The 14,327-nt window shown below is 33.9% G+C and overlaps 1 protein-coding gene across 1 annotated transcript in view; it reads left to right on the top strand.

Moving 5' to 3' along the window:
• Window positions 1-14,327, top strand: part of CCNYL1 (cyclin Y like 1) — a 71,265-nt gene that overhangs the window by 40,588 nt on the left and 16,350 nt on the right. The window contains exons 4-6 of the mRNA XM_036757364.1: window positions 3,383-3,483; window positions 8,576-8,611; window positions 10,008-10,059. Of these exons, the coding sequence (XP_036613259.1) occupies window positions 3,383-3,483; window positions 8,576-8,611; window positions 10,008-10,059 (189 nt within the window). The remainder of the gene's footprint in view (window positions 1-3,382; window positions 3,484-8,575; window positions 8,612-10,007; window positions 10,060-14,327) is intronic.

The raw sequence follows: 14,327 nt of genomic DNA, 5'->3' as shown, positions 1-14,327 counted from the left end.
GCATCTCTTGCTGATCTTAATATCTTAATAGATACCATATGTATTGAGGGAGAAATATTTTTGGCTCAATATATCTTCAATTTTAACGTCCCTTTAAAAGTTGAATTTCAGCAACATTCCTGTGGTTTAAAGACATGCATTGAAAATAAAAATATAAGATATCTAGATAAATCTTTGACAATATAATTTTTTGCATGTCAGAAAACATGGTTTTTTCTATCTTGTAAGACCCTTCTGAGACATTCATCAAACTCAGTAAATATTTGGGAGAGGAAAGGTATTCAGCCTATGTAAAATAATGAGTTTTCGTTGATAGATAAGCTCTTGAAATAGAAACTTATACCAAATGCTCTTGGCAAAAGAAGGAAAATGAAAAATGAATTAGCATTTTAAAAAAAACTAGATAAAATAAGAGTAATATGATAGAACTTCTCAGTGGAAAGGAACTGAGTTTAAAGGAGAAATATAACCATATTTCAAATGGTGATCATAATAGCTGTTAAATAGGATTTTTATCCTATTTTTACACTTAACATGCTGTTTTACAACCTATTTGTGTCAGATGCCTCTTTTTCCCATCCTTCAAACATCTTAAAATTTCAGTTCTCTCTGAGAAATTTGTACTGAATGAGTAGAGGTGATATGAGAACTCTCCTGCCCAACTAGTAATGAACTGAAATAATTTTGAATTAATTAGCTCTCTCCATTTTTTGATGTACTTGTCTTTGTTACAGGGATCAGTTTCAAAATGTAAATGGCTAAAGAGGAAGTAGATGGGTAGAGTGCTGGGTTTAGAATCAAGAAGGCCTGAGTTCCAGTCCAGCCTCTGACACTTAACTAGCTCTGTAACCCTGGGCAAGTCATTAAACTTCTGCCTCAGTTTCCTCCACTGTAAAATGAGGATAATAATAGCACCTACCTCCCAAGGTGGTTGTGAGGATCAAATGAGATAATATTCTCAAAGTGCTTAGCGCAGTACGTAGCACTTAATAAATGCTTGTTCTCTTCCCCCTTTCCATGGAAGTCTGATTTGTTCTTGAGTAAATTGGGTGGCTTTTGAGCTCATTTATGTCATCTGTGAACCAGAAATAAATGGCATGTAACATGTCTTCCATTGACTCATCAGATCATCCTACCTCTCCCAAATATTTACTGAGTTAGGCTGCATTCGTAATGCCCTCCTGTTCCTTCCCACAGTAGAGTGGTGGGAAGAGGGGCACTAGATCTTAAATCTTTTGGCTAATAGCTTGGGGGAAGTGTTTGAGTAATAGTGGCTATTCCCTTGTATTCCCTTGAATGGAGTGATTCTCAAGACTCTCCTTACCAGAAGTTTATTAACAAGGCTAAGAAGATGGTTATGGCCCAAGTTTGATAATTTCATAATATTTAGCATCTTTGGTTGGAATGGATTCAGCTTAGGGACAAACAGGTTGGTGACCTCTGTCCTTAGTCTTTAGGAGTTGGAGACTGGGTCTGTTATTTCCCTTTTGTTTCCAGTGTTGTATGTGTATAGGGGAATTTCAATGCTATTTGATGGCAGTAACCTTTACAAGGCATCTTTATCCTACTTAGTAACTTTAAAAAGGTCATAATTGAAATCAGTGCATCTATTTGAGATTTTGGATTTCATTTTATGAGGCAAACTGAAATATTTTTCCTTTTAGTACTTAAAAATTTGAACTATATTAAGGATTTCTTGTTTAGACGTAACCCCCCAATATGTATTCATCCCCTCTCTTGAAAGTGATTGAGGTATGGCTTCAAGCCAAGAAACGAGGGGGAAAGAAATGGAAAATAATCTTACTATCAAAACAATCGAAGGAGCATTTTATCAGTTACTTACATGATGCTGATTATCCAAGATTTTAGTTACTTTAAATGTTAAAAGAATAATCCAGAACTGCCACCAATATTAGGACAAGGTTAAACAATTATGGTCCCCATTAAGTTTATCTGAATTATAAAATGTTTTCAGGGCAATGCAGTTTTGTTAACTTTTAAATATATATAACAGTTGGAACAAAGTTAACCAAGTGTTTCCTGCTAAAAGTATTCCCTTAATGAATAAATAAGTAATGCATAGAAAAGGATCAGCCTAAGCAGTGTGGCCTCTCCTAGTTGACGTTTTTTTTTTTTTTTTTGCAAGTACTACAATCTAGCATGCCAGATTTAGATAAGAAATAGGCTCCACCCTCATGAAGCTTGCAGAGTTAAAAATGATTCACAAAAATGACATACAAAAAAGATAAGTGAAACTTCTAAAGTGCTTTAAAATAGGCTGTATTTTGTGTTAACAAGATGGTCAAATGAACATTTTATAATATTCAAAAAAAACCTCTTTTCCCCAAGTCCTGTCAGAATTATATCAGTATTCAGTTTTTGAATTAATTAAATTAATGATTTCAAATAGTCAGTTTACTGTAAGTAGAAGTGGATTGCAAGTTTTTTTCTGAAATTATAACCTGAGGAACTAAAGTTTCCCAGTGTTTAAACAAAGTGAATATAAATTCCAGGAGGATCATATTTTGACGGTTTATTCATTGCTAAGAGATTCATGTTATTACTGTATTATCTGTTCTGTGCATTTCATAATAATCCTAATATTTATATTGTGCATGTATGCCAGGCATTATGCAGGTGTTCTGTGATTAGTATCTCATTTGATCCTCACAACAACCTTGGGAAGTAGCAACTATTAGCCCCATTGTACAGTTGAGGAAACTGAGGCAAACAGTTAAGTGACTTGACCCAGCATGAGGTCACATTTGAAGTCGGAGCTTTGTGACTCCAGGCCCAATGTTCTGGGCACTATGCTGCCCCCTGGCTGTTCCATCATATCATAAAATGGCCTTAGAACTTAAAGGGACCTTGGGAAATAGATGAGAGGAGTATTCCCAGTGGGGTAAAGGAACTTGCCCAGGGGACATGGCCAGTCCGTGTCAGAGGCCAACCTGCAATCCAGCTCTTCACAACTCTCAGAGCAGCTATTTGGACATGATACCCATCAATTCTTATTTATTACAATAAAATGCCACTGTATGAATTTTATTTCAGCTGTTGGCATCTTATTGCCATGAATATTTATTGCATTCAGTCCATATTGAAGTGTTACACAAACAAGAATATAAAAATAAATTTTCAGCTTTTTCATTCGTCCTTAAAAATCACAAATCTTTTTCTAAGGCATACCTGTGTCAAAAAGGAGATGCTAACAAATGTTTCGTTGTTATGTCTTTCATACAGTGATGCATGGTATTATCACATACTTTTTGTGTGTGTGTGTGTGTATAATTTTATGTTTTTGAAGTTGTAATCTATGGGGTAAAAATTTACCTTTAAAAAATTATCATGCTGTTTTCTTTTTATTTCCTTTCCCCTTCAGTTGTCTCCAGGGCAGCTCACTAAAAAGTATAGCTCGTGCTCAACAATATTTATAGATGACAGCACAGTCAGCCAGCCTAATCTTAGAAGCACAATCAAGTGGTAAGTACAATTAAAGTGCCAAAGGTTGAGTGACAAATCACTCTTTCTTTATGCTAAAAGCAAATTTGGAAACTTTTTGAGCTCAAGTCATCATTTTTAGTCAGTGGATTGACCCTCAGTAGCTTGTTTCTCAGAGACTGGTTGCAGCTTCTAGGTTGATTTCCCAGACCTTAATATGGGATTTTATATTTATATCCTATGCCATATGAGGGAAGGAAAAAACTAAATAAGATATCACAGGAAAATCTTTTATTTGATGCCTTATATTACTCAGTAATTCAAGCATTGGGAGAAATGAGGAGGAAGATGCTTTGATTTTAAAGTAGAGAATTTCTAGACAAGCTTGTTTTTTCATTCTTTGTGAAGGTCTAAAGTGGCTTATACTTCTTTCCAGTCTACTTTTGGAAGGGATGGCTTGTCCCCCTACTGGCAATACATTTCATTGAATTTCTGATGCTATTTTATGTATCAATTTAAACTTGTGGATTTTTTTAAAAATTGGCTTCCCATATCATAATCTTTCTAATTTGAAAAAGTAAATTTGTGGTGTTAACCCTTCATATTTCTAAGGTTGTCCAACTGGGGTTTTTATTTTCCCCTCTATCTCTACTTCGACCTAAGTAGAGCATAATCTTTTTTTTACTTGGGGAAAAATGCTCAAAAGAGGAAATAAAAATAAGAAAATGCAATTATAGTCATTTACTGTAGTTATGTTCTCATAAAGAGCGTGAGTGTTCTGGTTCTGAAAACTATGTACGAAGGAACCCTATTCCAAGTATTCAGCCACAGGTACTATAGCAGACCTTTTTAACCTTTAAATTCCCAGGGCAAAGAGGATCCTCTCAGAGAAAGCTTTCCATTTGGTTATGTTATCCTCACCTGAACACTGAATGCAAACTCCAGGTACACAGTAACAAAACCGGACACCTATAGTGAGATTTTTATAGTCTAGGCCATCCCTAACCTTCTGTTCTTGCTGCAGTTTAGTCTCATGGCAGAAACTATCTTCAGATTTGTTGTTAATTCTACATGTACAATTCCTCAAGGTTGGAGAACATCTGGATCTCATTTTCATACTAACAGGGGAAAAAAATAAACTCTTTCCAAGTTGCTGGAAGCGAGAAGTGTAACATTATCCAGGAGATCCCCCTGCCCAAATGTTCCTTGTTGCCTTATGCCTTCCAAAAGTTTTCTTAAAGCCACCACTACATGCCCACGTGTGCACATTTACATGTGTGCACACATATATATGTGCACATATGTAATGATCACAACAGACCTCCCCTCTGAACTTTAAGATACTATTGAATTAAATCCATACTATGTCATAGATGTTTGGATAAAGCCCTTATTGTTTCTGTAGTAAAGAACCAAATTCTGATTTTTAAAAAAGCCATAAATGGGCTTCAGTTTTTAAAACCACTGCAGAAAAAATTATATTCTGGTTTATTGAAACTCTTAGGAGATTATTCTCTATTATCAGTTAATGTTTGCATGCTTGGGTACAAAACCTTACAATAACAGTATATGTTTTTTCCATTTTAATTAGTACTGAGTCTGAAGCCACATGAAAGACATTGAATAAAATCTCTTTTAGTAACAACTGATGCCATGAATGGTGTTTTAATTTTCTTTTACTTTGCTAATAATAAGAACCAAAAGTAGAAAACTTATTCTTTGTCATCACAGCTAATTACTATGGAAAAAATAAATCGGAAGAGTGATTTCAGGTGGGGAATAACTGTTAAGATGCACGGCCCATTTTCTTTGGGTGCATCATAATAAAATTCGCAGAACAAATAAGATGGAAAAAATTACTTTCAACCTTCTTTAAAATCTTAGATTAAGGCATAAGGATTAGTAATGCTTCGAAGAGTGATTTTAGGAGACTGTTGCAAATATTTCCAAAGTCTAGTGCTTGGGGAAAATGTATTGTTCATTGAAGATGTTATTGGTTAGCTAGCTTTTAAAATTTTCTCAGTGATGTTGAACAGTCTCCTTTATTAACTTCCTTCCTTTGACCTGCTGAAAGTAAATAGAACACAGGTAAGAGCTTTTGCTATTTCCTCACCTAGACTATGTAGAATTTTATATCTTCATAATCAGAATGCTTAGTATTTAATATTCTTAAGCTATTTGAAAAGACTCATCAGGATTCTTTTTTTTAATGTTGCCAAGACAACTTCGGGAGAGGGGAAATATTAATCAACTTTGTGAGTTCTGTCTTATCACTGGTTTGGGGGACCAGTAAAGAAATTGAAGGATTATAATCCAATTTTCTATTTTGCAAGTAATTCTTTTTTTCAGATGTCTTTGATGTTTCTCCTTCACTTGATTTGAACTTAGTATGAGACATAGCTTCTGGAAATGCTCAGCCCTTGGAGGGCCAATGCTTTCCAATTTTGCTTAGTGACTGCTTATCTAAGTAGGTGTTTTTTTAAGGGCTTAAATGTTATTCTGCTGACTTGGATACACTCTATAAAAACCAGATATCAATTTCAGAGCTGGAAGGGACCCTAGAAGTCTAGTTCAGTTACCCCATTTTGCAGAGTTGGCAGGTAAGGCTAAGATATATGTCAGGTGGTCTAAGGTCATGCAGCTGCTTTGGGTAAGAAAGAAGCCAAACTAGCACCCAGCGTGCTTGACTCCCAACCCATTTCCCACATGGGACTGTTTTGGTTTTTTACCATACTAGGACACTCCAGTGTTGTGTGACCAAAAGATAGGAGTTGTGTGCAAATCGAATTATATTCTAGCCCTTTTTATTAGCAGGATTAGTATGAACTATCAGAAGCAAAGATTCCAAAACTTAAAATAGACTTCCACTCTTGAATAGAGAGTATTTTTACCTGGGGTCAATGAATTTGATGGGTTTAAAAATTTTTTTTTGATGGCTGTATTTCAACATAACGAGTTTTCCTTTTAATCCTGTGTCTTTTGTACATTTAAAAACATTATTCTGAGAATGGTCCACAGGGTTCACCAGACTGCCAAAGAAAGAGGTCTGTGATACAGAATAGTTAAGAATACCTGCTCTAAACATTGAAGATTAACATCATACAAAGCCTATATCCAAGTAATTCAAAATGGACCAGACATTTAGCTCTGCTGCTAAGTAAGCGGCAGAGCAATGATACATGCTAAACCTAATTTGTATTGTGTTCTGGCATCATACACTGAAATAAAACGTTGTGAAGTAGTCTTCTCATTGATTTAATAGAAGGTGATTCAGAATTCCTAGTGTAACTTTTCATTGTATGGAGATTCTTGGCTTATTCCTGTAGTATCCATCTGAGAAAGGAAGTGTATGTATAAAAAGAGAATAGCATTGCAAAGCAAGCTTCTTTAAGAAATTTGTAATATTAAGAGTTTATGTGTGAGGCATAGCTATTAAGCACTTTTAGTGCCTAGGAGCAGATTGCTGAATTACGAGCTAGGAAGTACAATTCTTTGGATTGTCTCTTGCTCCCCAGTTCTAGAAATTTTGTGCATTGTTGTCTTAGACGAGATACAAGCGTAATTAACATTATAAATAAATATCCTCTAGAATAGAAATTGATACTTCAGAATCTTGATATATTCTCATAATAGCTTTCTCTTTCAGTATTATGAACCTGAGTGGTTTAGTAATTGATCTTGTTGGGAGTATTTATAAATTTGCCAGTCTGAAATTATATTATTTCAAACAAATACACTTTTCTCTCTTGGTTTTTGTAGTAGTAGCAGCAATACCAGTAGTAGTAGTAGTAGTAGTACTAGTAGTAGTACTAGTAGTAGTTGTAGTAGCAGCAGTAGCAGTAGTGTAGTTAGCAGTTTTCCATTGTCATGCCTCCTAGGAGTAACTCAATAAAGGTGTGTTCATAGCTTCATTGAAATTAGGGTTGATAGTTGATTAGGGATAAGAAAACGAAGGAATGAAGACGCGCTTTCCCCCTGAGCCTTAGCTTCCCTCATGAGTCTAAAAAAACCTTTTGAGGTTAGTTTACTACTTTTCATAGAATTTTAAATTACGTTTAAACGCCTAATTTTAGTACAGTAAGTTCTGTAAATTGAGATTCTGCTCACTTTTAAAGTAATTCAAACAATGCTTATAAAAAAGGCTTTGCTGAGCAAACTAATAGCTGTAATTGGGATCTCAGGAAGAATGTTTAAACACCTACTAGCTTAAACTGTGCTTAAACTCATTTACAAGTATCCCTTCGGAAAACTAATATTATCTGTTCTTTAAAATAGCTCCCTGAGGAGACACTATTATGTATATCTTAAATTAACACATTTTTAAAAGTAGTACTGCTTTTCTTAGTTAAAACCAATACTTCTTTTAAAAAAATTGCGCTTTCCCCGCCAGTTCTGATTCTATTAGGCTTTATCCCGAAATCACATGGCAGATGTGTTGGTGGTTGTTAATAAAAATCAATGGATGAAAACAATTTTATTTTATGCATTAGTAGACAAATTTATCCATACTATAATAGCTACTAGAAGACTTCCTAGAAATCTTTTTTTATTGAAATCTTCTTTCCAAATAATTTGTCGAATCCTTGTCATAAATTTACATTTTGTAGTATATGTTTCATTCATCACTGCAGACTTCATAATAGCTACCATCTTCTATATTGAACTTGCTCAAATATTTTCTACTAATTACAGAAAATGAATTTTAAATTACTTTATTTAGTAAATCTTATTTTACTAGCTGTCTAATGGTAGATAACATGAAAATTCTTGGGAACTGGTTTGGTAGTGAGAGAAGGATAATTTTTCAGTGTTTAACTGATGTAGAGTAGCTATTTACTTTAGTACAGCCTTTATAACTGTATACAGAGACATAAAGCACATGAAATGTGGAATTTTCAGGATTATGTATTGAATAATTCGGTGTAGTCTTAACAGAATGTTTTTTGAAGTATTTATACTTTTTCCTCTATAAGCCAGATAGACAAGAAAACTGTCAAAATGGTATGCTTATGAATTAACGTATTCAGGCCCATAGAATTTCACAATCATTTAATAAATGTATTGTAAAGAAGAGATATCCAGCCGAGAAAAGTAATGAAATATGTTGCTATAAAACTATCTTTTTCCTCCACAGTGTGACGTTAGCAATATACTACCACATAAAAAACAGGTGAGCTCTTTTAAAACTGTATAGTTATTCCAAGTTGTCACTTTGCATGTCTCTGGTTCATTTTTAGGCAAATTTAGTTTTATGGAAATAATTAAAGCCAGCTCTGTGAGAATATCAATTTTTAGAAGGTTTTCTTATAGCAATGAAGAGGGAGTGAATCATTTCTGGCTTTGCCTTTGGCGTGCTGACCTTAAATATATACAAAGAGGGGGCAGCTAGGTGGCGCAGTGAGTAGAGCACTGGCCCTGGAGTCAGGAGGACCTGAGTTCAAATCTGGCCTCAGACACTTCACACATGTACTAGCTGTGTGACCTTGGGCAAGTCACTTAACCCCAATTGCCCTGCCCAAAAAAAAAAATATATATATATATACATACAAAGAGACACTATGTCTATGAGATGTATTCATCACAGTCAGAAATATGAAAAGGAAGAATAAGAACGTGATTATAAATTTAATACATATTTTCTCATTTCATTTGTTTTAAGAGCCTGTTAACTGAGTTGCAGTTAATTAGTAATTATGCATTTAATGGACACAGAGAGTTGGCGAGGCAAAACTTCGAATGATTTACCTATCTTAAAATTTTTTTTAAAACACTCTGTTGACTCAGTCAGAGAAGTAGTTTGCCTTAGTGCTTTGGGAGGCAACTGGGCAAGTCCCCTGACCTTTCACTGCCCCAATCAGCAATCGTCATCAAACATTGCCCTCTGCCTTAGGGACGAGGAGGGGGAAGGGCTTCTTTACATCAGTGAATATCAGGTATAGATAAATAAAATTGGTTCAACTAGATATAAGTAAAAAACAATAACATAACAAAAGCTGGTAGGGGCAAATGGGAAGAAATCCCTAAATGGTTCATATGTTTTAGAGCTTCTAAAAATTCTTTAGGAAAAAGAAAGGGTGACATCTATCACTTGGCATTTCCTCCCTTTCTATTATAAGGATTTAAGGTAAACTCTTAAACACACTACTATATTTGGCAATTGGGAGTGTTTCTAAAGTTTTTTTTTTTCTTTAAGTAATATGTGGATTGTTTAACAGAAAAGCTAAATTGTAGGGTCTTAGCTTTAAGTTAACAAAATTATAGGGTCATGGTTTTAGTTTAATACTTAATGGTTATTGCCCATTATAGAGAGTTAAATATTTAGAGGCAGCATTGGAAGATCTCATTATAATCTTTTATCCTGAATACTTTGAGGCTTTAAGTCTCAAAGACAATAGAAGAAAAACATAATGTTAGAATCCAGGAAGACAATCTATAAAACCATATATATGTGCTGTTAACCATGTTAAACTTTAAAGCTTCCTCCTACCCCCAATGGCAGATAATTTACTAAGTTGATAACTATATTCCTGAATTAGTTTAAAAAAATGCATGCTCTTGTTTTATAGAGATTCAGATAGATCCTTGGATATTTTTGATGAGAAATCACATCCACTCACAGTAAGTGTCTTTTCCTGAGGTTTTTTTGTATAAAATCATGTTTTTTTTCCTATTATCTGGTTTGCATTTTAAAAATCACTTCAAGAAAAAAAAATCTAGGTTAGGAGATCAAAGTTTATTTTCTATAGCTGTAGCTTGATAATCTTGTACCTGTTGTGATCAAATTCATGTACATGAAATGATTGATTATTTGAAAAAGCGCAAAATAAGAATCATTGTTGACATTTTAGGTAATTAGTGGTCCATGGTGAGTACTGAATGGCTCAGATTCCTCAGAATTCCTCAGACAAGGGAAAGCCTTAACGTGCTCTGTTTGGCAAAATCGGTTTAAAAAAAAAAAAAAACCAGTTCACCTTTTAAAAGTATACACTATGGGGTAAAGTTGATATTTTTGGTAAGCCATTTAAAAAATAGTATATAGCATATTAGAAAACACTGCATTTTTATATAATAGAAATATCATTAAACAAGTGATATTCTCACTAGTAGTTTAAAGAAACATTTAGGTAGATTATTAGTAAGAGACTTAAGAATTAGTATGTGAAAAAGCTGAATCTATTTCACTTCTCCCTCTTGAACCTGCTTTCATGATATACAAGAGCAGAAAGAAAAGGTTCAGAGTTTCAGTCAAAATAATTAATCTGTCAAATCCAGAATACTAAGATACGTCTTAAAGTAAATTCCTACAGTGAAATCTGGCATTATGAAAATCAAAATTAAGTCACTTTGTGGTAAATCAGAAATATCTTCTTATAACTTTAATTATTTTGATCCATGGATTTAAAATCTGGTCATACAAGTCTGTTGCCTAGCAGCTATACATTTTTTACTTCATTGACTTTTTGAGAAAATTTCCACACTAAATTTCAAGGATAGGAAGCTAAACACATCACAATATTAAGAGAAGCATAAGAGTGGTTGATCATAGATGGTTAATCTAATAAGACTTTAATAGTGGGCTATGAAAAGCTCTTGCTCTTTGCAAAGACTTATTATAAAATACTGTTTTTAAGGTGGTACATTGGCATTGTACACTCCTGCTTTCAGTAGACTGCTTAAGCAGACCCACCTCCATGATAAGTGAAAGCAGCATAAAAAGATTATTTAGATGTCTAACAATAAAGAGAAATGAATGAAGAAGCCTTTTAGAATGAGTATAAATAGACTATCAAAGCTGAAACAGTTTACTAAGGCATTTCTTTGATGTACAAAAAGCTTTGAAAATATATTAAAAGTTGCTGTTTGTATTGAGGAGACTGATAAATTGAAATCCCTTGGAATTACTGAGACAAAAATTTAGTATCTCTTAATATCACAAACAAGTTAATGGAAAAGAAAATTGTCTCTTAGACAGAGATTCAAGAAATTTGTATTGGTAAACTTTAGGTTATCTGATCCTGGCATTGTCTTGGGTCATTCTTATAATTGTTTCTTTAATACCGTATTGACCTTGGTTACCGGAAGAGGAGAAAGGAGCTTAATTTTTAAAATGACATTGCTGTTCTTGATTTTTAAAAATTTATTTCTGTGGTATTTCTTAATCAAAACAGCAAGTTAAGTATTTTTATTCTAAGTAGGTAAAGTAATACAACTTGGGGGAAAAACATTAACACTAAAAGCCTAGTCACATTTTTTCCCAGACTCTGACTTTTCCTAGAATAAAATTTAATTGGATACTTATTTATGTGGAAGATCACTTAGGAATAAGGTTATGATTATAGTAACCAAACTTTTTTTCCCCCAATACTTGCGGTCTTTAAGATTTGTATGTCTCAAGAAATTGAATGCTAAAATTGTCACCGTTTTGTCTCTGTATCTTTAGGGCCTAGTACCAGTGCTTTGCTCATGGTAGAAGATTAATAAATGGTTGTTGAATTGTTAGTTCTACTCGGGAATGTTTGTGTTAAGAAGAGTCTTCCTTTTAAAAAAAAAAAACAAGGCATAACATTTGCAGGATTAATGAGAGTTAAGGGAATAGTACTACTTTCCCCATCAGAACCATCCCCATTGTCTTGCCACAGTTTGATCTGTAACATGCATTTTTTATCCCAAAAACATATAATGTTGTTTTTTTTTTTTTTTGCTTTGCAATTGAGAGTGGATTACTGCTGTATGAGAAAAATCTTAGTTACTTTGAATTGAAAACCGGTTTACCTCCTTAAGATATTAATTGGATGTTGTCTGCCTTATGGTTCAGCTGAGAAGATGATTTTTTTTTTCTGAAAGATACAGCTTTCTGGAGGAAATTTAGGACCCTCAGTCTATATTATTACTTTCTGTACTGTAATATAGTTATAAAACAGTGAGCAAGAGACTTGAAATTTCATACTAAATTTTATATTCTTTACTCAGCTTATTCCATCAAACTTAAAGACAAATTTAAATTGAATATACACTTAATTTTACATTTCTTTTTAGCTTGGCAATTTAGAGGAAGAGAAAGTTGTATAAGACTTTCTAAAGTTTTCCAACTGATATATGCATGAGTTTTACAAATCTCTGAAAACTGTTTAATTCCTAATTGCCTTCTAAAGGTAAAATTATTTTTAGTTATCTGACAACTCTTACTCTAAGAATTGTAATTATAGTAGCAGCCCTGGTATACTTACGTTTTAACTGTACTCTGAAAATTTCCCCTTTTCCTTCTGCAGCTATTTTCTTATTAAATACCTCTTCCTTAACTGGGTGATGAGTTGAAATGAATCTTTGACCAAAGAAATCAGGAAAGATAAGAACAAATAAAGCAGTTGGTCACCTTTGAGAAAGTAATTCTAATGGAGTTGAAAAGATGGAAGCCAGTTTTTGGTGAATGTAGGAGAATAGGTAGTAAGGAAATGGAAATAATTGGTATAAGTAATATATTTTTTAAGGGAAGAAATAAGTTGGTTGGTAGAGACTTACCTGGGTTCAGTGAAGGTTTTTCTCCGGAAAGGGAGAAATGTGATTGTGGACCAAGGGAAAGATTACTGGACAAGGAAAGATTAATGCCATAGAGAGAGCTAGAGTAATCATTAATAGATATCTAATGAAGTATACCCAGGGAGAGCTATCCTTGCCCTTTTTGCTTTTAAAATTTTATCAATGAATTGTATATTTGTCAAGGTGCAAGTGGCATGAAGCAAAGGGGGATAGTTAATATATTGGTTAACAGAAGAGACATTCAGAAAATTGACTGGCTAGAACAGAGGAACAGAAATAAGAAAGATTTAATAGGCATGAATACTCATTACTAAGTTAAAAAGAACAAGTTTTATAAATACCAGTGCTGAAAACTGTTTGATCTCTATTTTTAATAAGTTTGTTTTCATTATCTTGCTATAGGAACCGTAGTTATACTAGAAGCTCTAGGATTCTAAATGAAACTGTGAAATGCATTTGCTAGCTATGTACTTCTCTCTCTCTCTCTCTCTCTCTCTCTCTCTCTCTCTCTCTCTCTCTCTCTCTCTCTCTCTCTCTCTCTCTCTCTCTCTCTCTCTCTCTCTCCCTCTCCCCTTGTGGCTAAGTTGAAATTAAGGCTCCTTTGGAGACCATCTGGCCAGTTATATGGAATTGCTCCATAAAAGAAAGATGTTCCCAATGGTGAAAGAAAGAAGAATGGCATCAAGAGAACCTTCTTCTACATCTACCCTCTTTTTAAAGGGGGCAAGGGGGCAATAACCCTGTCCTGAACTGAGCTCCCTGTTGCCTCTTAGAGATCGTTTTCAGGTGGTAGAAATGAAAAGATGACTGTATGGATTAGCCCAGCCATCAGAGTCCTGATAAAGAACCTTTTAAGAAAATTATGATTTCATTAATTACTTAAATATGAGAAAAGTGAATTTAGGAAGAATGGGAAAAGAAAATTGGAATACATCTCTTATGTAAGATTTTATGTAAATGAAGTTTGCTCCCTGCCCCCCCCCTTTTTTTGTCCAAGCCTAGACACTTTTATCTCCTGACCATTATCAGAAAATAGTTTTCTTATGTTAAGGTTGACCAGAAACCTTGGTTCTATGTAATGGCTGATTGAATTTTTACCCTTGAAATTATGTGCATGTGTGATTAAAGAGGTATTTTTCAATTCAGTTTTATAGTATTTCATTATAACTACAGAAGTAGGTGCTTTTCTTCTAATTTCATTCATTTTCGAGGTAAGATAGCTCTCTTTGTTCTCCTGTTATTTACATGGTTACAAAGCTCCAGTAGCCGGTATACGAAATGAGTATTAGGAAGCTGAGTGTAGTACTACACTGTCTTATTTCAGTTGATGCTGTAAAAGAACATAGTTA

Source organism: Trichosurus vulpecula, chromosome 4 (assembly GCF_011100635.1).
Source record: "Trichosurus vulpecula isolate mTriVul1 chromosome 4, mTriVul1.pri, whole genome shotgun sequence".
Lineage (NCBI taxonomy): Eukaryota > Metazoa > Chordata > Mammalia > Diprotodontia > Phalangeridae > Trichosurus > Trichosurus vulpecula.
The sequence above is the reverse complement of the archived record's forward strand: the minus strand, read 5'-3'. Positions and strand labels throughout refer to the sequence as shown.